We start from the raw sequence: 24,522 nt of genomic DNA, 5'->3' as shown, positions 1-24,522 counted from the left end.
GGCCACCAGTCTCTACTGGTCAGCTTAGGGGTGTTTTACCGGGCCCAGTCTACTATATTGATCCATTTCTACCAGCCTCTCCTCTTAGCTTGTATAGAGAGTTATCATTTCTCCGTAGAGCGAACTGATTAAGCCAAGCCCGTAAACCCACCCCCGAGCGAGCTAATCTGTCTGGGCGGGTTGGCACCACTCCCAGCGCCATAGTGATACCAGGGAGCTCCCGATGGTATGGTTTCCAGGCTAACTGTACATGTGCATCTCTTTCAATTGAACACATACTCAGAACGGACTAAACAACATCAGTAAGGTTCTGTTTGTGATATTTTAATCCACTCTCTTTGAGCTGTAGTTACAAAAACCTTTACTGCTTGATGTGCAAACATACTCATTTTCTGTCAAGATTGTAGCAAAAATAGCTTTCAACCACCCTTCCCAAAACCTCTCCCACAACTGCTTGCTTGTCTCTTCCTATTCATATATTAAGCTATGCTGTTCCCATTAGTTTTGCCGTTCATGGTGCGGTCACATTCGTCGTAAAATTTTGATGTCGTACAATTTTCAAGCAGGCTGTGACGGAACAAAAGCTAAAGGATCTAGGACAGCCTTTTCCGTAACAAGAAAAATGAAATTAGTGAGGACATCCTTTTTTGTATTAAGACAAATGAAATTTTTAAGGACATCCTTTTTCAAAACAAGACAGATGAAATTTGTAAGACACATGCAGAAATATCCTACAAAGCATCCGTCAGTTTGCCATTGTGCGACTAATATGACCGGACCCTTGGTTTGGATTTTAGCAAGAGTTGTGGTGACAGTTTTGGTCAGCGCACCATTTTATTTCCTCCGTGTAACTTGTTGTGAATCAATACAAGTAATAACATGTGACTGCAGAGACTACGTTCGAAGCATTGCAGACTAAAAGAAAACAAGCTAGCTAGCTAGCACTAGTACAGATGTCTGTTTTAGCAGAGTCGTCAAAATTAAAGGCATTTCTTGTGGAAAATACTGTTTGTGTCGGAACACCAGTGTGACAAGTCTGCAAAACAACATCCAAAATCTTCCAACATCCAACAAATTTCACTGGAGTTGCAAATAAATTATAAAACGTTGTCAAACAAATACAAATCAAAGACTGCCAACTATACATCTGATAAAGCATAACACACAGAACCACACAATATAATGCTGCACAAAAAAACACATAACTACCTAAGTTCTACATGTTGCTAAAACACTATTTCCTAGCAAACGAAAACACTATAAAACTCCTAGGAATTTCCTTACTTTAGTCACAAAAATGCTACATTAATGGTTTTTGCATATCGCCACATTAAAGGCCCCTCTGTGGTTGTGCATTACACTGTTGAATTATTCAATTTACAGACCAAAACATGAATATTAAAAACACTTGTTTACAAATAGGAAGGGAAAAAATAAATTTCCCATGTCACAAAAAATCTGTGCACTGTATACAAATACTTACAATCAGTTCTACGACCGCACAAACTAACAACCACCTAAAGAAATGAAAAACAAAAATTCTTATCCACTACTCTTTACAGTCAATTCATTTCCAACCAGATTTACAGGTAGTGTGAAATAAATAAATAAATCACTCATAAAAATTACTGGCCGTCATGAAATTGTTGGCCAGGATTAGATTTGTTCCCATTTACTTGTGTTGCTGTAGTTTTATTTATAGGACACATTCTTTATAAACAGTACAAAAGTTGTGATTTCGTCCACACTGCTTGTAACAATCTCTCCTTGTATCAAGTGATATGCACAGAATGCTTTACATTGCCAAAAAGGTTTTTCAAGACAAGCAACTCACAGTATTGATAAAACTTTGAATATCACACACAAATTCACATCAGCGCTGTTCCTATGTAGGTAATGTACAATTGTAAAATTACTGTAATCCGAATCACAAATAGAAGACACCAACTAGAAAATGTTCCCAAAAAGGCTCAGGCAATCAGATCTTAAATTATCCATTACAATTAATAATAAGTAAAAACTAAACGAAAATCCATGTTTAGTTTTGACTTTTTTTTGTCGCAAGGATGCTGTACAAGCAGTATGGAAAAGTCAAAGGAGCAGCAAATAGTCTGATTTCAATACAGCTATTATATTACATCTGCGTTGACTGAAGATAAACTATCACACGTCCTTAGTGCTACATGCAAATAGGCAACTAGCTGCTACAAAAAGCACCAATGAAAATACTTGCAGAAAGCTCTGGAAAGGGGAGGTAAAAAGAAGGGGACGTGGTCCGCTCAACTTGTTATCAAAACTGCCTGCATTATGAGAACACCACTACTGTAGCTGCATACTGAACAGGGCTGTCTCCAGGACCCGTCCCTCCGTCCTGGGACGGAAATTTGCTTGTCGGACAGACAAAAAATATTGTCCCATCCGTCCGAAAAACTGACTTCATGACATGTAATTGATGAAAACTTATTCTTCTTCCAAGGTTAAAATGACAGATTTAACAACAAATGAACACCATTGGCTCCCAATCTGGTCTCCCAAACAATGAGTGGGACGGAAAAAAAAGTTAAATCTGGAGACAGCCCTGCTACAGAGTTGAAGTGTCCTGTCTCTACGGTAGGCCGACTGTGGGGGACTCTAGTTCAGCTTCTGGATCTTAATGCTCGGCTCGTCGGTGCCGTTGGGGGCGGGGACAGAGTCGGAGGACGTGCCCGGCTGGGGAACCTCCTCGATCTCATCACCTTCCTTCATCTCCAGCAGTTTACTCTCTAGAAGAACAACCACAGAATAGTCTTCAGTATTACAGACTCTCAATCACAAATCTTAACACCTGATAATCTACATATATATATATAAAACTTAGGCCAATCTTTTAAACATCTCTGTATGAGACCACACCAATTCAATTTCTTGGCTCTCGGACTTAAAAAGATAATCCTGAACTGAAATATCAGCATGAAAACAGAATTTGTGTGGGAAGTCTGTACTTTAGTAGACAGACTCGAAGAGAATAGTAAAATTTAAGTTTTCCTCCCAGCCCTTTGTTTTCATCTTGACCCCTTATTTTTACTTTACAATGTCCTAGAGCCAAGAAAATAAATAGGTGTGGCGTTCAAAAAAATTAGGCAAGAAAAATCTTTTAAAAATGGCTTGGTACAAATTCTTACATTGACATTAGACAACCATTGGATGTTTTAGCAGCACAAGTATTTGTGACTACAAGTATTTGTGTCCCTTTCTGTATGTTAAGCAGAGCAGAATGAAATGTTTGTGATGTGACAAGGAAGTGCGATGACGGTGAGATGTGCATGCTGTGCTGCTGATGATGTGCATGATGCTGCATGCTGCAATTGTGCTACTACAGGAAGGGAATCAAGGAAAGGGAACGTGCAAGCTGACCAGACACACTTTTCCATCTGCGCCTACCAACAAGGGTTCGCAACCCAGTATTGGACAGGCTCGGGGTAAACTCTAAACGGTACATTCTCATAGAATGCCATGCAAACAAAAAACGATGTCACTCCTTCCCCATATGATTTTTGAAAACATTCTGAACAAAAACTGGCAAAAAAGGTCAAAGAAAAATTAGAAAAATACAGAATGTGGTATGTAAAAAAAATGAGTTACTTGAGCCAGCCTTACAGGTACATATATGGAGCAAATGTGGGGATGAGGAGACATACCTTGCGAGAGCTTTTTTTTTTTTTTTTTGCAAAACAGAAATCAGCCGTGCGATCAGATCAAGGAAAAGGATTTGTACACCTCCGTTCATACTAAATATTCTTACAGATCTGTAAATAGACGGTCAAGGGACACAGGTTGGACAGTGCTGATTGGTTGATCAGTGATTGGAGACGTGTCCTGATTGGATAGCAAGCCAACGGACGGGAGCGAACCTTGCTCACTCATGCCCTCGTCCCAATCCAACTCTGAACCCATGTGAAGATACTGGAAGAAGAAAAAAGCAATTGTCAGGAAAACAGTTGACATGGCAAGCATTTAAACTGGAATGAAACAAAATGTTCTTTTCATTCTATATCTATTCTGAAGCTGACACACTTGTGTCTTATAACAGTTAGCAATAAGAAGAAATGCTAAGACATGCAAAGACCAAATATCAGTCTGGTAAAGAGTCAGAACAATACATGATAGTGGCAGCAACAAAATGTGAATACTGAGACAAAAAAGTAACATTGTTTGGACTTTGCATTGAAGTCTCAGTATTTTCATACTGCCAAGTCACCACAACTCTATAAAGTCTGAGATCCTAGGAGGAACATGGTGCTAGCAATGTCAACAAGCACCAGTGGTTTCTCCAACACTTCAGCATGTTTTGGCATCGATATTTTTAGACTGGGAAAAAGCTGAACATTAGCTTCAACACGATAGACTATACAAGAAGTACATACAACAGTAGTACCCTTGTAGCCTAGCGGTTTCCTTGTACCCACCTCACCCATAACTGCGATGGGCGTCTCTCCCGTAGCCGCGGCAACCCTGTGCTCGATGAGGTAGAACATGTACTCGTCGTACAACAGGCGAATCAGGTGGAAGGATCCGAAGCTGGCGGCACTGCGTAGGGTCAGGTCACGGATCACCATCGAGCTATAGGGGAGGGGTAGGGCGGGGACGATCATGGATAAAAGGATAAACACAGTAAGTTAGAAGAGAGTCAGGAATAGCGAAAATATCACTACTATCTTTTTTTTTTAAACCCTGAAGAACAGAAAAGTCTGAACAACTCATGTGAGCCAGCAGCACTAAGTACCAATTTGTTGCAGTGGGACTTAAAATATACTTAAGAATAAATTGCCATGTTAGTCATAAATATGCCTGTCAGTGATACACACATTACAGTGACTGTATTTTTCAGAGCACTTTTCCAATCTAATTTTTGGCTTGGCCTAATTTTCTAGTATCCTTCCTAGAACATGTAAAATACTTGTTGCCATACTCCTTGCACTGTTGCACACAATAAAGTTCATATGTACAGCAATGTAAACCTACATGACAAATGCATTTGCTTTCCTACCTGTAGAAGGACCACTTGAGGAGGAACTGTCTCGCTGCCTTGGGGAAGGTCTCGCTGCCCTCGTACGGCTTGAGGACCTGGTTGACCACGCTGTCCAGCCACACGGCCCACGCCTCCAGCGAGTTCTGCTGCTGAAGGGTCATCTTGAAGTCCTGCTCTAACCTGTGCACCACCGCATCGTCACACTGGCACACCCACGATGCTTGCTCCTGTGGAACAGGGTAAGTAAACATGGGAAATAAGCAGTTGACACACCAGTTTTGTACAATACTAGTAAGTAGAAGCTGCGTAAAACAGGGATTAACCCCTACTTATCCATAAGTGTGGTGGGTTCTTTAACGTGCTTAAGGTGTGGCTCTCTTTTAACACAGGAATTCTGTCCCATCCAAAAGAATGTCCCTCACTGCAGATGGGTACTAATTTTTATTATGTAGAGTGAGGTCAAGTGAATTTCCTAAGGGCACAATGTTACGACCTGTTAGGGATTCAAACCTAGAACCTCAAGATTCTGAGTTAACAACCCTAACCACAAGCTACTACAAATTTTGTAGTACACAACACTGTCACAGATATCTTTGGACACACAATCATATTGACAATACTTGAGACTCATAAACATATAAAGATACAATTAAGGGCTGATGTGTTCTTTTCTCACCTGTACATGTGCAAAGTCCACCCTGTTTAAGTCGCTCAACATCTGGTTGATCTGTGAGGTGTTCTGTAGGACAGCGCGGGCCGCCTGCGCCAGGTGGTTCAGCGACGTGTACCTCCGTAACGTCTGAGAGAACGCGTTCACTGCTGAAAGCTGTGGGCAACAATGGAGGGTGGGTTAGCTTTCTATTTTATTTTTCCTTGTCTTATATTATCTTAGGCCAGAACAATACAATTTGTTGGTCTTCTGCCATTCTGAAGTTAGAATTTAGTAAAAGGTTCAGATGAAAATAGGGCAGTAATAATTGGTTCTACTTTGCACTGCAGGTGTTGCTGCTGCAGTGTGAAGAACGCTATCCCACATGCCAAACTGAGTTTATAGCCCCTCCTCACCCATGGTTCATCACTGAAGTAGATTTTCTGATCCATACAATAGTAACATTGGTTCTGTCCAAGGAACTTTGTAATCCAGTGATTTACCATCCAGATGGAACTATTCACGATACTGCTTTAATGCTTATGTCTTACCTTGGTCTTCACCATCTTCTTTGGAATGTTGGTCATGGCTGCTGACAGCCAGCCTTCCAGGGACTTGGCAAAGTTCCGGATGGCCTGAGTAAGGGCACCTGGGGACAACACAGAATGTCAGCACAGAACAACTTGTCTCCTGACGTAATTTTATGTACAGGTCTGATGTTTTTAGCAGTTGCATTGTTTCTATGGCATGCACAAAGAAGGATCAAAATTCTCATACCAAAGATGAATAAATTGGCAAATACTTCATTACAAACTTCAATTCAGACAGATGTGGTGCATTGTACACTGTCATACAAATTTCACTATATTCCACTCCCTTATATCATTGCATGTATCTAGCTGTCAATGTATTATCATAGGTGCAAAAACAGAAGATCAAGATTTTTTTATCTTGATTAAGGTATATTTTTCTATCCGGTTCAAGTCCTTGAAGAGTTTAACCTAGCAAACTCGGATGTAAATTAAGCCTAATCCAGGTGTATTTATTCTAACAGAACATCTTAACCAGACTCACTTGGAATGGGCCTGAGTACATCAGGAATGAGGACCTCCACTAGTGACTGGTAGAACACGTGATCACACGACCGCATGAACGCGCACACCGGCTCATAGTCACACAGGATATACAGCTTGTCTTTGGTCAGTCTCTTCTCCATGTCTGCGTCGTTCTGCCCCTCCCCGCTCTCCGTGGGGTTCCTCCAGAACGTTCTCCAGACCTGCTCGATTAGCGCAAACTGCAGGTTCACCACCACGTCTAGGATGGCCTACGATGGGCACGGGGGCAAAAAATAGCGGATTAAAAACATGTACAGTCAAACTTGCATAAGGCTTATTTGGCCATTTGGCCACTTGCATAAGGCTTATTTGGCCATTTGGCCACTTTTTGGTGACCCCATTTTTTCCCCATTGGCCCAAGCATTAAAAATCCTGGATCTAGGATGGCCTGCGATGGGCACGGGAACAAAAACAGAAGATTAAAAAGGTGTTCAGTGAAAATCCCAAGAATAAGGAATCCCGTCTGTTGTGGCCGTCTATCTCTCGGTGGTCACTATAGACAGGCTTGACTGTATACAGTAGATTCCGCATATCTGTATAGCCCATTTGTCAGCGCAAATTATACGACTCCCCGAACTATACGACTGTCCGAACTAGCGATATTGACGTCCCGAAGGAGGGGAGGGGGGGGGGCGAATTGGATTTTGGGCAAGACACACAATTACACTAACGATATCGCAACTTTATTTTGCACAATTTTAATCAAAGTACAATCCGACCTTTTCGTCGATCTTAACGTCACCATATTGGATTAAATACGCGATCCATTTTGTTCAGATAAGCCCGAACTGCGTGGGAAACTCCTGCCAAATAAAAAACTCCCGCCGCATGTTGATCACGTGAAATCTTACAGTCAACCAATCAGAGCACAGGTTTTTATGACGCGGACCAATCAGCGCATAGAAAAATGCATATCAATGAGTAAACAAAGATGGCCGCCCAGCGTCACCAGACCTTCGTCTTTTTCTGAAATCGCGACGGAAAATACGATTCATCTACGCTACATAAGCAGGATTTTCACGGGGAAAGAATGTAAGGAATAGGTTCTCCGTCGAATACGGCCACAAATAACTGTAAATCGCGGCAAAATACAGCGTAGAGGCTCAAATGCTCCGACAAAAATCGTGTTTTTCTTTTCGTATTTTTGTTCACTTTCGTCGCTTGAGTCTTGAAAAACAGGTTTTTAATGAGATCACCGTATGTCAAAGGCACCGATATCGATTGTTTGCAAGCATGACAATAGCGAGTAACAAAAGAATGTGATTGTTGAACGGTAGACGGCGTCCCCACTCCCGAAACAACAATTCAAATCCAAAATTTAGCCTATAGTTGTGGGTCATTTTACGATAAAATCGGACAAGATTCTATACAATACCCCGAACTTTACGATTATGGGCTATACAGATATGCATTGTTTTTTACAATTGAGTGAATGGTAAATGGTTTGGTGTTTTGGAATTCTATACAGAAAGACGAAATATACAGAAAAAAGGTATACAAATAATTGGCATATACTGTATTATCAATGCATGGGACCAACCTTAGAAAAATCATACAAACAACACAGCGTCAGTTTGTTCTGCTCATATCTTCTAAGGGGAAGACCTAACCAACCCCCAATATAACAGATAATCTGAGTTGTCCTGTAACCTGCATACAAACAAACAAAGTCGATCTTTTAAAGGAATCCATGGTTTGGTAGGTGAACAATCTGTCCTCAACTGACCTCACAATGTTCCTTGTACAGAGTCTGGAACGTCTTGACATCGTCCGCCGTGACCCCGCTCGGGACGGGATCGGACGCCGTGCTGATCTCGGGGAAGGTGGGCAGGGCGCTGGACGCGTCGCCCAGGAACTGCTGGTGCTGCTGCTGCTGCGACTGGCTCGAGTCCCCCGCACCGCTGGCCGCCTGGTCCGCCCCCACATCACCGATTCCTTCAGGCCGAGGGACGGTCGGCTTGAACCTTCAGGCACAACGAGAAAAACGTACATCAACATCGGTCATCAGTACTATTGGCCATCTAGTGCAGACTTAAAAATTGCTTCTACACTAAGAGGAACCATCACACACTCCCAGCTTCTATCACATCAGAAACTGTCCAACAGCTTAACCTTCTCCCTGCTGCATAACCCGGTAACCAACAGTCCGTGTCACACGACTACCTTAGCGGGCGCAGGGTTAACCAGTGCACATGGAGATGAAAAAAGCTCTATAGACAACCGTCTATGTGTTTGAAGAATGTGCACCAGGCTAATGTAAGGAGTGCTAGTGGTTAAGACTCCAGCCCCACTGAAATGTGTTAGTAGTCAGAACAAAACACAACAACCGCACAGCACACAGGGACCACGCAACCCGCAGGAGAATCACCCGACCCTACCCCGGAGGAGCGGACGATCGTTCGTGTCGTTCTTTTGTGATTGGTGGCGGTGGTGAGCGGTAAGCCACGAGCTGTGCTTACAGAACTGGGGAGTGGCATTGTTGTTACTTACATGTACCGCTTGCCCTGGTTTATGGGCTGTTGTCGCATGGCCATGTGACCCTGGTCTTCCTGTAGTCTGTTAAGCGGCGAGGTGGCTTTGATCCGGATGCCATAGTAATGATACTTGGAGTTCCCCCTAGGTAGCATCAAAATATAAAGGATAAAAGTTAGTACCTGAGACTGGTGGCGGGTGGCGACTGATCCAGAATGGGCAGCTGGTTCAAAGGCGACGACGGCTTGATGCGGATGCCATAGTAGTGGTACTTGGAGCTCCCCCTGGGGCGGTACAAACAGAATAGAGGGTCAGTAACGTCGCCAGGCGGCACGCGGTCACCTGCCCATCCTCTAAACACATCTGCACATGCTCAGACTGAAGTGAGAGAACGGAGATTGATTGTGCTCATAATCCTGCCATGAAAATACACTAATCAACAGGACAATGTAAGTAACTACTAAAATTAATGATGTTTCTATGTATCTTTCTTGTTATCAAAAAATGTGTTGCACAACAACACTAGAATTTAACTTAGTTTGTGAAGACTGTTCCTAGGTTAGTGAATTTGGATCGACATAGCACAGGATTTACAAAAGTGGTAAAAATCATCAACAATAATCTTAACGTCTTATGCTATTGGCTATAATTGCTAACACTATAGTATAATATCCTCAAGATCATGCAGTTCCTTCATAAGCTGCCAGGTGTTGTGCCAAGAGTTTGATAGTACATGTCTCTATGCATCTGGCATCTGACTCTTTATAACTACTGAAACTAAAAAGATTAAGTTGTCCAGGATGTTTAAATTTTGGCACTTAATCAACATATGTTTTGACGTTCTGTGACAAAGTAGTTAATATTCATCAAAATAGTAATCATACTTTTGTCAATACACATTGTTCTAGACATGAATACATCTAAAATACTTTATCTAAGCAGACTCTCGCTACTTAAATTTCAGTTGATAGCAGAGTATGTTGCCTCTATAGAAGACAAGAACTTAAAACTATGTAAGTTACATGTAGCTTGTCCCTAGAATGAGTTCTAACCCTGAGCATTATAATCTAGAAGGTACCTTTCTTTCATTGCAACTTCAGTACATTACAATGGAACACTCAATGGATTCTTACAAATCATTGCTCAGATGTCATACTGAAAGACCCTAATACTGGACTTTAAAAAAACAAAACAATTCAAATGAACAAACAAGATAAGAAATCCTTCCAAACATTTGGTGTCCCACCTCTTCTTTTTCTTGAATTCCTTGCTAGGGTTGCGATACTGAATCTCCATTCTCTCCCAAATTTTGCCAAGCACAGTAACAAGCCAAGTTTGAGGAGTTTTCACCCCAACATCCGGTGCAGAGGAATAGAAGGTAACTGACGGGGTAGTGTGTCGTCAGGAGATTTAAGTATGGAGCTGGCCAGGCGTAATTAGCTACCTTTGTATCACCTCTACCATCAGCAAACCATAGCAGCATCACTGTGGTACCCACTGTTTGCTCAGGCACCCAGAAATGAGAGTTCGTCCGAAGCCATAGCAACCAAACCAATTTCAAAAGAGGGTTTGCACAACAATGTCCAATAGTAAACCATTATCATTAGGACTTGCAGAGGGATTTTCTGACGGCCAACTCACTTTGACCAGGGTTTCTTTGTAATGTGTATCGTAATAAAAAGGGGGGATGCTAAATTTGTCATCATAAATCAATTAACTATCAGGATTTATTTGTTTTGGCTTTACGGGAAATGACCAGGTTGCCGAGAAATTGAATTTCTTTAAACTATTTGCAGTGACATTTTATTGAAAGCAAATGTTCTATGGTTAAACTTAACAACATGTTTTTTTTGGCATGGTATGAAATTGATAGAAATACAACAACTGTTGCACACAGATGTTAGTTTGAGTTTTGACGATTCATAGGTGAGTCGGTTGAGCAAAACCAACAACTCTACAGCTTCTTCTGAAAGGACTAAAAAAAATACGGCCTTGACATATATAAAGATGAATCATTCTATTGTTATATATTCTTGTAGCAACCCCACTGTCTAACCCAATAACATTGTATCTTTCCTATTCTGATTAAAACTAATGGTAGAAGTACAAACCTTGTTCCTAGTCTACGTGTTCTCAACCCCAGGAAAACGGAGCGGATGAGTTTCCCGAAAGACGCTGCGTTGACCGGGTCCAGTTTGTGTTCCTGACAGTGCCGCAAGTAGTGGTTATACAACGTGCTGCGCGGCAAGCTCACGCCTTCTGCCGTCTCGTAGTTCTCTAACAACCATTGTATCTGAGGACAGAAATAGCGTTCAACTGGATAAGTTACAACATATCTTACTGAGAAACTGAATGTCTTTCAGGAAATTACATGTATAACTGTTCACACTCTTGAAAAGAAAGACAAATAAAACACTACCACATGAGTAACTACCATGCATGTCTAGCTTTTTCTCTTCGTTTTCAAATCAAACAAACAAGAACTCTTGAAGGAGCAAAATTACTTTTCTTTCAACCATTTAAGTTGCAACAATTTTCCCTACATGTCCAAGAAAGGATGAATTTTCAATCCAGAAAAAAAGAACAAAATATGAAGGGGGAATGATTGAAAAAAAAAATGAAACAACCACAGGAAAACATATGTATATCTAACTTCATACCCACCAGCGGTCTTTGTTGTACGGAGTCCCACAAATCCCGCTGGTCTCACCGAGAAGGAAAAGAGAGATTGCGTGAATGAACGAAGAGTTTCATACAGGAGACACGGCAAAGCACCAGGGAAAAACAGAAAGGCACTTTTCGTTGTCAAACTGAGACACCTCAAAAACAAAACAGGCTATGCAAGAAACTGGGAAAGGGCATCGCTTTTGTTCAAATCAAACTGAAAAGATAACTGTTCAGTCTTTTCTTGTTTATCTAAAAAGCTGAAAGCTCTAAGATGGGTTGTTGATACTCAAGCTTGGAATAATCCTGTTCCAGAAAGGTAAAAAGGAAAAGCTATGTGTGGAGGCTGGCTGAAGAAAGATGTGCAGCTGGTTAACAATCTTTGAGCAGAACTTGAGCAGCATAAACAAGGTAAAGCTTAATTACAGTGGCAGCATAGGCAATGCAGAGAAGAAATCATGTGAGCAACAATGCAATAGATGTGGTTAGATATGTACTACCAAGCCAAGCAGAACATTATGTATATGTATAAACTTACAAGAGTGATGTTATGATCAACAGAAAGAGCAACCACCCAAAATGGTCTACTGGCAGAGAGGAATAAGCAATTGAATGGATACAAAGCGGTAAAAGAACTGCATGCTTCTTGTGAAAGAATGGTTGCGTGTGGTGCGTATATACTCTCCCACATAGCACACTTCTCCTATGTGGTAAGTTACTCCGTGAACAGACAATATAGCAGTGTGTTGCTTTTCTTGAATATTCCTTCCTTTTTGCCTTCCTACACTTAAATAATGATTGTGCTTTTGAAAGATTTTGGTTGTTTTTTGGATGGTGTTTCTCCGGTGAGATCAGCAGAGTTTGTAGACTCACTCGTATCAAAGCCCACTGGTAAAATTATCCATTCCGCAACAACATCTTACGCATCACCTCCAGTTTGAAACCACTATGAGTACATTGTACCACATAACTCAACCACTTCAAGTCTATGCTTTAGATAAAAACATTGTTTTAGATGGATACAACGCTTAGGTGCTCAGTAATGTGGTACAAGGAGTGGTAGTTACTAGTTAGTGTCCGCCGCGGAGTGTATCTTACCGTGATAGGAGAAGCCCGTGTGGGGTATGTGACAGGATGGCCCTGTGAAAAGATAAGAACTTAGGGATGGTCCAAAAAATGATCGCTCACTGCTAGCAAAAATTATTCATATCCCTCTTAGCTTGTTGTTTAGAGTTAGCAGAGGGGTATTTGATATAAAAGAATAACTCCAATAAGAAAGGAAGAACAAGAATGCTAGCAAAAATGTTATACAATAGATGATGTTTTCTATTAAACCTTTTTATCTTAGCGTAACTAATACTCAGTATTAAACATCTTTTTTGCCTATGATAAAACTTAAAAAGCTAATTTACACTTGTATCTATCATTGCAGAAAAAGAGACTGAACAAATTCAAAAGGTTAGGAAGTTGAGAGGTCAATTTTGAGGATCACACGGGTATGTTCGTCTCCACCCTCTGCCAAGTGAGCAGTCTTATCCACCTGAAAGAATTAGGGTTTCCCTCCGTTGTGATCAGGGGCAGACTGTTGAGTTTGCTGGACTTACCGATGCGCCCGGGTGTGCACGGGCGAGGTGGCTGTGGTCCATGCCCTGTATGATGTACGTTCCTCCCGTGGCCAGGAGAGCGGGATTGACTGTCGCCTGGGCAGGCTGAACCCCCATGGCTCCTGACGTTAGGGTGGTGACCACACCTGAAGTTTGTGAGATTCACAGCACAACCTTTACTACTTCAACCTCAACTCTAACTTCCAGACACTACACGAAAACATAACAAAGTCTTGAAAGGCTGTTATATAGTGACATTTTTCTACACCATGAAAGCAAAACTTTTTCTTATGCTTACATTGTAACAAACTGAATAAGTCTACATCTTTTGTCCGCTCATAGTATTGAATAATTTTACTTTACAAAAAGAAGGTGGCTACAATCTGTATGTTCCATTTCCCTGCTTAGAATATTTCATTAAAGAATCTATATACAAGATACTACATGACTGTCCGGTAACTAGCAGAAAAAAAAAAAAGCGACACACACCTAGTTGCTGCCTACCTGCTGTCGTTGTCTGTCCAGCGTCAAAGTACGCGGTCTGCCCCGCCTGTGTGTAAATCTGCGCATCGCTGTAGGCATAGGTGGTTGGGCTGTTATGGTGATGAACAGCAGAAACAAAGGTTGAAGAAAAAAACGAAGGGTTTCCTACAGGGCCAGACCAATGGGGTGGTGCGACACAGCAAGCCTAATGCAGGAAGCTTTCTATTGTCTCTTTCACGATGTGCACAGACAACTACTTTTTCTGTTGAAACATTTGTACATACTACCCTACAGCGGGAACATTATGGTGCAGCACAACAGTAGATGCAATAGGGCTGTGTACGATAAAAAAATCTCAGTTACAGGTACACTTGGTGTTCAGGTCCGGACCTGTACCTTAACAATTTTACAGGTAAAGTTACAGTGTACCAGTACACAGCCCTAAGACAAGGTACACTACGAAACACTAGACATTTCTGGCATTGTTTTGGTCGGGCCCTGTACTATGGCATTAAAAAAGTCACCACAGCACTCAACACCAAGATAGTGGGGGAGATAGGAGATTAATGGGGAAAGCAGCAGGATAATCTAATAAACTAGCTTCAGATAAAGAAGAGAAAGAATCGACCTAAAAGAGGACATCTCTTAACTGATATGCTGTATGGTGTTTAGGCCACAAAAACTACATTTTATGGATGACAGCCATCATCATATTTCTTCTATCTAACCAAACCTCTTGCACCAATTTTTCAAATGGGAAACAATATGTGAAAATGTCCACTGTAAAGGCTTCATGAAATTACATGTACCACAAAACTGTTGCCAAATGAGCACATGGCAAAAAAAAAAAGAATTTCACAATTTTGCATCAGAATTGGTATCTATTGGGGATGTCATCCCAAGAATGAAGTTTGCGTGGCCTAAGTAACAAAGCACATGCTTTCTTGGAATAGTTAAAAGTGCAAGAGTCCACCCAGCTCAAACCAGGAACACAGTTGAAGCAAACGGCGCAACGGAACACACTTTAACGACTAAATTGCCCACAATCACAGGATTACCGAATCACGCAGCAGGAAACTGAGGAGGAACACTGCAGCTCTAGTCCATGTACCAAAAATGTTGTCATTTTGCAATTTACAATGTAATAACTTAACTGTAAGCTTACTGTAAATTGAATTTGACCTATTTTCACAGAGACTTCATTTTGAAGTAGAAGCAGAAAGTAAGTTTTCACTCTGTATTTACCTTCCAGTTGAAAGAATTTGTATTACAGTTACTGTAGTAATATATTGCAAAAGCATACTTGCAGTGTCGTTCATTCATTCACTGTGGAGAAGTAACTGAGAAACATACAGCCAATGCAAACATTTTCAGATTTACAGTAATTTGACGACCAGGTACTTTTGACAAGCATCTACATGTAGTAAGAAGTTTGGTACAGAACTAAAGCTGCCTTCAACCTCCCCACTTTCCAATGATTACAGATCGTTGCCCACATCACACCCTTACATAGTTCCATTGGCATAGATATTGGCTGTGCTTGGATCGCTGGCTTCCACGTACTGCACGTGTCCGGCGTAGACAGCCTGGGGCTGCGACGAGGCCTGCAGGTTGACCGTGTCGCCCCCGCCGCCCGTCCCGCTACCCTCCTGCAGCTGGCCGTCAGCGTACTTATCGCCTGCAACAATCACGTGTCCCGCTGCTGCTCAGTCACGTGCACGCAGAAATAGGAAAGTTAATTGCAAGTACATGTAACATGAAAAAGGACGGAACAATATAGCAGGTAACTACTCTAGTCTAAATTCTTACTTACTGGGTTCGACTTCTTTTTCCGAGAAAGTTGTCAACATGGATATGTTAAGAATGATTAGATGAGATTGTAAGGAAAATGTCTTTTGTAAAGACTGTATGATATTAGAAAGTTGTCAACATGCATATGTCAAGAATGAATAGGTGTAATGGTAAGGAAAATGTGAAAGAGAGATTGGAAAAGTGGTGCATCATCATAACAGAGTCTAGTAGCATTTTGAAATTATTTTATTCTTCCTAATATAAGTCTGGCTTCGAATACAACATTATACAAGGTGATAACACCGTACTCAGTCGAGAACAAAAACAGCGATGCAAGGAAAGACAGAAGTGACGTCACAGTACAGCATATTATGTTGGCATTTGAGATGTGGTGTTTAAAAATAAAGATCAGAACATACATGTATGTTGGTGAAAGGTCGTGTCATGACAAAACTGTTGAGAAATCCAGGAAATGCAGTGTACTGCACACCTTATCTAGTCAGGTCAAACAGTTTGATAAACAGGTGTTTCCAATACCATGATTGCCATTTTCTTAATTGAATAAAATGTTGGCATGTTTGAACAATTATCAACCGAGGGCCCGCATGGGGGCTCCCGACGTTTCACACTAAATTCAGTAGGCCGTCTACGTATTACTCTAAATTCAGGAGAGCAATTACTAAAAAATTTGGCTACTCCGCTAGGAATTATGGGAATAAGATAGCTTTCCCTTCGAATTACGGGGAATCAACATAGCTTACCGCCGCCTTACAAAAAAGGGGCATACGGGGTTTAACATTGATTCCGGTACTCACTTGAGACTTGTACAAACTGCTGCTGCTGTAAGCTCTGCTGTGTCTGGGGTGTGGCCTGGATGATACTGGTGGTCCCCTCCTGACCACCCTGGGGGGCCGACGGGGCTGGGGCTGCTGTCGCCTGGATTGCCGCCATGTCTGTCACGAAAGGCTGTGTTGCCATCCCACAGCCGCGGTGAAACCTGCCAGCACACAAGACATACAATCGGTTACTAACAAATTTTTTTTACAGATCTTGGTCCAGGCAAATGTGCAGATGTTGGCATACTGGCATATCAAATCCATGGGTTTTTTTTGGCACACTTCTTGACAGGATTGTAAAATGCCTTTCCCATGGGCACACTGAGTGTCCGTACCTGGAACCTATTGGTTCTGACTAATCTGAGTCTAACGCTCTAACCGTTGTGCCTGGCGTCACATTGGCTATTACCTTTTACTTTTATACTCATACATTGCTGCACAGGACAGCGAGAACACCAGGACAGCGAGAACACAACAGCAATCCAGACGATGGACCAACAATGTACGAAGTGTGGACGTCTCCGTGCCTCAGGTTTTGGTCTCTGAAGCCTCATAAGGTCACACATCCCCGGTGATGAGCACGCAGACAGTCCTCTTTGGCCACGAAGGACTACCAAGAATTCATCCACACACGTGCGACGTGAACGACCTATGCAAATCACTGCGTAGGAACGTGCTAGTACCAGTTTTACGGACATACAGATGAGACCGCTGTGCCGTCAATGATCACCTTACGTCCTTTCTCAGAAATTCTACAAACACAATGTTAATCCCAGAGTAATACCACAGCTAGTTCTGAAGGCAAGACCTTTCTGGGGGATGTAAAACCACCTGGTTCTCTTCCTCTCTGACTTTTTAAGGTGAACATAGGGCATCCCGATGTCATACTATGATCAGTACACATTCGCCGAGGAAGGTCAGATGTCCAGGTAAAACATCACTTAAATCCAAAATGAATCTAGCAGCTGGATGAATTTTCTTATGACGTTTCAGACAGTATCCACTTTCATCAGTGACTGAGAATGAACCTGTATATAAACGAGTATCACATTCACACAGACTAAATCTATTTGATGGCCAGGTTTTTTTTCTTCTAAACAGCGGTGCTATGTCATCATTATAGTTTATACTTTTAGCGTACAGCCTCTTACACTTAGAAGAAACAGATTTATACTATTGATTAGAAACTACCACAGATGGCCACAATCTTCAACTGTAACTTGTCTGCCCATCACTTCTCCCTTAGAATGTGCCATATTCACGTCACATTATTCTATTTACACGATACATCCCCTTCATGATCAGTCACTCCGCTCCCTTGCATCACTCTCATACTCATATTTTTCTAGAAAAAAACTGCTATCTGTCAAATGAAATCTATTTCTCCACCAACAATTCTTAAATCTTATTGTCTCACCTGTTAGTATTGTTACATAAAATATCATAAAGATTGCTAGGTAAGACGTTTAAGTGAGGATAATTTTGGATTAGAAATTAAGAGTCCTTCTGCTTCCTTCATGATGCATTTAATGGACAGATTATCATCTAATCCTGGTATTAAAGAGATCGTAATGGGCCGCAGTGTCTTTGTTGTTGAGATTTCTTGTGAAACTGAAAATTGATCTGGTAGGAAAATTTCCTTTTCATTTTTAAGGAAGTGTCTAAGATTTGTTTTAATGCAATATATAGAAATTTAGAATAAAGCTACCAACATAAATACATTCATGTATAAGCATGTTCTGATACATTAGCAGTGTACATGCCTAATACCAGGTGTGCCACAAGCATTGTTCTCAAACTGGCATAAAAGTGATATACTTGCATTTTATGATGTACAACTTGCCTATCCTGTACTTTTAGTACCATTAACAACTGCAGCAAATATCAGACATATGATTCACTAGTAACCATACCACCTTCAACTAACAACGTGAAATCTGTTACTGTTTGTTTTACATATAACCAGAAGACCCTGAGTAAATGTTGACCAATGGTACAGCTGTTCCTTTAGTCCTTGGCATTTTGAAGGTAGCATGGGGTGCAGTCTGGCTCTAGCTAACGTTAGTCCGCTTTCAATAGTCACTATCTCAATGTAGCAACCGTTGGAAGTGGACTAAAGCTAGGAAGACTGGACTCCAGGCTATTTTGAAAGGACCTGATCCCAACAGACATGGTTCTCTTTTCAGTATTGGTGGCCATGGGGAGGGGCATGTGAGGTCATGTTATACGGTATCAAAAACTACAAGTAACAAGCTGTAGAAAAAATAAGGGTAATAATCTGTAGAAAAACTAAAGGTAACAATCTGTAGAAAATCTACAGGTAATAATCTGTAAAATTCTCTATTTCCAATTAAGCAATTTCTTTCCACAATATTCTGCATGCTATTCCAGCAATAATCTAATATCTTAACTGGAAGATAGGGCTTTAACATCGTTTCATCTTACAAAAATCTCCTTAACTCCGAGCGAAAACATTGCCATAGCAACCGGGATCCCTTCCACAAACACATTTAACATACCTGGGTCCTAAGAGAGAGTAGTTTGCCATGTGTAGTCCTTCCTGTTCCATCATCTTCACAACTGTGATCTTTCGCTCCTTCTAAACTCTCTCACGAAGCCTTCTCTATTCCCGGGGGCATTCTTGACATTATCGATTAATGAATATTCATTTCCTGCATTGTTGGCCAAGACAGGCATGTGCGTGCAAGCGGCAAGAAATTTTAATAATGGGAAGAAATGCCCTTCCAAGTAATTTGTTGCACGGTCCTGACAAAGAATACAGATGTCGTGCAGTAGAAAATGATCGTAAAAGTATCATTGTCTTTTATGTTGACTGTACATCTTCAATGTACAAAGTGATCATCACCCAGATCAAAGTAAAAAAAATTTTCTCCAATCTGACAATAGATCAATTATCAAAGCCAACTCGAGTGGTCTTTTGTCGATTTCATCAATCCAAAATTATTCTCGGTCTGACTTTCATTATTTTTCATCTGATAACTTGCAAGCGGCCTAATGCTGACAGAAATCGTGCTTCTTTGGAAACATGTAGACCCCCCTTCCTCTTTCTTAGCAAAGTCATATCATTCATAGTCTGAATTTTTTGATAATCAACTTCATTTATTGTACAGTTGCCATATTTTGTGTTTCCTTTCATGTCATTTTGTTATTTTACTGGTAGACCATGTATATATGTGTTCTTTGTACCTGTTGAACATTAGCCCCAAAAATATAATTTGAGAAGCTTCAGAAAAGAGATATCATAGATCACAAGTACAAGGAAAATATAGATGATTACCGTTATCTATGTTTATACTAATGAACTTTTAACTGACTGCAGTTTGGGTGAAGCAAGTTTAACTTGCATTTTTTTAACCATGATTCTATGAATACCGTATTAATGGTTTTTTCCCAACTATTGTGGCCCAAGTTTCAGTTTTGATAAATGACCAGAATGACCTCGAAGAAAATTAATCATCATCAACACATTTATGTGCGTGCTTTTTTCACACAAAAAATTAATTCACAAAATTGCAGGCTGACTTCCACATTTACAAATACATAGTATACTTTCATAATCATACACCTTGAACTAAGTTGAAGCATGTATGTTGACGCAGCAAATATTCCCGGTAAAGGCTCTTTCCTCTGGGCGCCAAAAAGAACAAAACTATCTTTTTCGATCTCTCCCACACATGATCACACAAACACAGGTGTGTCTGTTGCCAGGTGTCAGTCCTTTGTTGCTATGGTTTCTGTATACCTGCACCCATCCCTTTAATGGCTTTACATTATACAATCTGGCTGGCAACTGAGCTTGCCAGCTGGTATCCTGGCAACCTGGTAAAACTTGAAAAACAACTCCATGGCACCGGTGTGTCGCCTAGCAACGGGATCAAGTTATGGCTGACATTTGGACAAAATGTTTTAGCCCTGGGGCTTTCTGAGTACAAAGTCGCAGTGAACCAGGGAGAACATGATATGACTGGTGGGTACTTTACATGTGGCCCAGGAACACTTATGTTGTAATAACCAAGGCCCGCAAAATCATCCAAGCAGATACACCCACATAAGCAATACAGGTAAAGGGCATGAAATGCCCACCTGCAACTTACAATCTTCACAGACCAATCCAAATAGGTAAAGAAAAAAATCCAAAGCAGAATGCTGTGTTTAGGTTTTGTTCTGCCATGCAATGCTAATACTGTGGATTCATTTGCAATAAAATATTTGTCATTACAATCAACATGCCCTTCCCTGTTCCCAGTCTGAATAAAAAATACACTGAAACATTTGTTCTTACGAACTCAAGGTGAAGATTTTTTTCCTGCAGCTAACTCTTTCACCTTCCATATAGAAATTCTAGCAACCCATTCATTGTTCATTGGTCACTGAGAAAAAATGTGATGTTTCAAGGTCAGTCACCTTTGTCTGTTTACCTTTGCTGCTTGGAAACAGATGTCTTTTTGATTAGGAGGATCTCCCATCTGGTTCTGTTTAAACTTTAAACTGACATGACCATAACGCACATACAACTGTTTCCAAACTATTTGAGAGACTGTAACTTGAACAGGATTCCATTTCAACATCTCTCTAGATGACTTCTGTTACCTTTTCCAATTCTTTCAAACACACCTTTACATCTAAATTCTATAGCAGCCAATTGCATTGTCAATTGTACCTGAGGACAATGGTAAGGCGTAGAGCAATGAAAAATTCATGAGCTATAATACACTTAACAGCAAATCAATAACAGATAAAATTTATGGCCTAAATTTTTACAGGTCTCATGAAAACTTATATGAATATGACAATAATATTCTGTGTGAGGGGGGTACTCAAATGTCACAGACCAGTTATTTATCTTCTTAATATAATAATAAGGCAAAACTAGTCAGCATTTACATTACTAGACATAAATCATTAATGTTTCTGGTAAAAGTTGAACGAGATTATCGTCTTACCGCATCTTCCGACCAACAATTGTTGAAACTTGAATGCAGAGCTCCAAATACCCACTGCAAGCTACAACTTGCAGAATATTTTCTAGATAGCAGACAACAATGTAGACAACTTGCAAGTTTACAAGATTAAAAATTTCAGGATGGGCATCGGGAATCACAATGACAGTATACTAATCTAAACCTTTTGTTGTAGTAGCCAAGTAGGGTAGGAACAATGGCTTCTTGGAAATTTGCTGAAAAGTTTCTCCAAGTTGCAAGTGAAATTCCTGACAACTTGCAAGTGTGCAGATAGCAGAAACAATTCACTGGAAATTGTGTGGAATTTAAATATTTTGAAATTAGCCCTTGTGAAACAGACTGAAGTTCGGACAGGTGGTCCTCTTCATAACTGGGTGATAGGACAGTTGAAACTCAAAGTTCAAACATTGTCAAAATATCATCATTCAACCTTATATCTAACTTAATGCAAAACATATGCGTGTGTGAATTTGCTATATTGTGCCATGTTCTTTTTCTAAAACTAAGATGAAATTTTACCATCTTTAAACTGTATACAGAACTGTATAATCATTCAGAACTCTACTCAAAGTTAGAGATGTAGACATTACAAATTGACAAGGTTTCACAATGGTCATTTTGAAGTTGATCTAAGAAAATGTGTCCTTGCTTGAGCAAACTTGAGTTCTAAATGCACAATCTCTGGATCAAAATACCTCTCTTATATCTGGTCCCAGTTTAACAATCATAAACTAGTTTTAAAAATGCTGTTTTTTCCCAACTTCAAATTACAAATGGACATTGTCCACTTCAAGACAATGACCATTTGTTCCCTTGTGAATAAACTTCCACTACTTCCAGACAACTATGGCTCCTTGTCTGCTGTATAGACAAGGCAGTACTTTCACACAAAATGAGAAATTAATTCATCGAAGTTTAGGATATGTAGGTCTACAATGGGCTGAGTGTCTGATGTAACCTAACTTTCTGGCTTCAGACGAATAATTACACTCACAAAACAGCAGCAAAATGCCAGTCCTCTGATAGTAGATATCAGATAATAGAATTTAGACACAGAAATTCAATCAGCAACCTCATGAAGATGACTTTCGAGCACATATGAATACAGTAACAAAATCAGACAACCGACGGGGACAGCCAAAAGTACTAGTATCGAGGCAACAGTCATAATTTTTTCCAGTACCTGAGTGAGTGAGTAATTTAGTGCAATCTTGACAATGAGTCCATTGCAGAAATTCTCAACACATTTTTGAACATCTTGAAAAACGTTTTGTAGACAATTTTTCAATATCAATATTGGAATTGCAATCTCCAAGCAGATGTTGGGGATGGAAATAGTCTTATGGTTTTTCGGACAGTATAGTTAGGGTAGAGTACTTTCAGAAGACGTTACAATTTTTCCCTCTAACGTCTGCTTGGAGATTATTGGAGTTGGTCGACTGGTACAACTGCCTTCAGGCATATAACGGCATATAACGATCAGGACTTCTGCTTGAGTGGGTAGTTATAATGTTGAGAAATCATCAAAATCAGCATCCGGCGGGCAGTGGTCCAGTTACTTTAATTTTCAACCTTCAACTGATCAGAATATACATCATTTATTTTATGAAGAAAATTACCGTCACTGGGCACTGAAGGCCACAGTAATAAATCATATTCTACAAACACTTAAAGTCACAAAAAATTGAAGAAAAGGGTATACATTCTTCACTTCCTGCATTCCCGTTTAGAAAAAAATTAGATTGATAAATTATGCACAAACCGTATAAGAAACATAAACAGCCCCCACCCAACAGGTGAAAATAAGATTATTTACAGTACATAACGGCTACCACTAAACAAACACCTACATTGTACTCAGGTACATCAGGAAAACTGGTAAAATTCAAAGTCATAAATTTAATTTTCTTCCACCGAATTTGCAGCGAAGGTTACTGTCTTCTCTGAAAAAGAATGAGAGGTGCGTGCGACTTGAAGCACAACGCCCACCACGTCATGACTAATTAATTACTCTCCACCAAAACTGCCATTTTCGAAGAACCAAAAAGACGCAAATTACCACCAAGAAAAATCGTTAGACAACATTTAAGATCACACACAGGAATGTACACATTATTTACAACAATACATACGATAAAAGTTGAGGAAATAGGTTAGCACAATCACAATGGTTGTTACTGTATCACCGCCGACCGAGCATGGGACCGCAGACGAGATCGCGACAAGAAAACTGAGGCAGTCCGCCCGCCAAAACTGCCGCCCCGCTCCCTCCCTGCCCAGCCTAACCCGCTAAAAACAACAGCGCCATTTTGTGGAGAACACCTTCGAAAAAATTTGAACCATCACGAAGGAAAATCTGGCCAGGATGGCCGCGTGCGGCGCCCGTACAACGCTGCCCCATGCTCGGTAGTGGCGCGGTGCGGTAGTGGGAGTAGAGGATGGAGGAAAATCACCTTGTGGTTGGTGTTGTTGGCGGGAAACAGTCGCCGTGACTACGGTGGCTATGGCGCACACAACCAAGGCAACTGTTGCCACACGGCGACACACGCACACACAACACGGATCACTCCGCCTACCCGCCACTCAAACACCGCCTTCTTCACCACAAAACTCCTCTCATCGTGCACAAAACTACATCAACAAATTTTATTGTATAACATTTCTCACAAAATTGTCCAAATTGTACAAAATTTCCGAACTGCAGGTGAAAAGAATAGATTAAGACGATCGAAAAATAGTGCGAAGCGGCGTATGGATTCTAGCGGTGCGGCGGTTTGAAAACGACTGCCTATCATGGCGGACGGGAGACAGAATATCACTATGGCGACCGGGAAAAGAGGACGGGAATGCGTGACGTCAGCAAGGATAGAGGGAGGTTTTACCCCGTCTTTCGGGATAGCTTCGGATTTAATGTGGAA

The 24,522-nt window shown here is 40.8% G+C and overlaps 1 protein-coding gene across 13 annotated transcripts; it reads right to left on the bottom strand.

The window, feature by feature from the left end:
* Positions 1-303: 303 nt before the first annotated feature.
* On the bottom strand, positions 304-24,182 carry LOC136444641 (transcription factor RFX3-like). 13 transcript variants are annotated; one of them, XM_066442303.1, is made up of 17 exons: positions 24,058-24,182; positions 16,602-16,783; positions 15,505-15,697; positions 14,002-14,105; positions 13,513-13,658; positions 13,007-13,048; positions 11,909-11,944; positions 11,356-11,537; positions 9,263-9,388; positions 8,499-8,736; positions 6,732-6,981; positions 6,209-6,306; positions 5,685-5,834; positions 5,027-5,235; positions 4,446-4,599; positions 3,891-3,942; positions 304-2,762 (listed from the first exon to the last, which is right to left on the bottom strand). In XM_066442303.1, the coding sequence occupies exons 2-17, from the start codon at positions 16,762-16,764 to the stop codon at positions 2,632-2,634; spliced, it is 2,274 nt and encodes a 757-aa protein (XP_066298400.1). In that variant the 5' UTR covers positions 16,765-16,783; positions 24,058-24,182; the 3' UTR covers positions 304-2,631. The 13 variants fall into 13 exon arrangements, with proteins under 13 accessions (XP_066298400.1, XP_066298401.1, XP_066298396.1 ...); XM_066442304.1 differs by lacking the exon at positions 24,058-24,182 and adding an exon at positions 23,737-24,050; XM_066442299.1 differs by lacking the exon at positions 24,058-24,182 and adding an exon at positions 21,587-21,705.
* Positions 24,183-24,522: the final 340 nt, after the last annotated feature.

The sequence above is a fragment of the Branchiostoma lanceolatum genome, chromosome 11 (assembly GCF_035083965.1).
Source record: "Branchiostoma lanceolatum isolate klBraLanc5 chromosome 11, klBraLanc5.hap2, whole genome shotgun sequence".
Classification (NCBI taxonomy): Eukaryota; Metazoa; Chordata; class Leptocardii; order Amphioxiformes; family Branchiostomatidae; genus Branchiostoma; species Branchiostoma lanceolatum.
The sequence above is the reverse complement of the archived record's forward strand: the minus strand, read 5'-3'. Positions and strand labels throughout refer to the sequence as shown.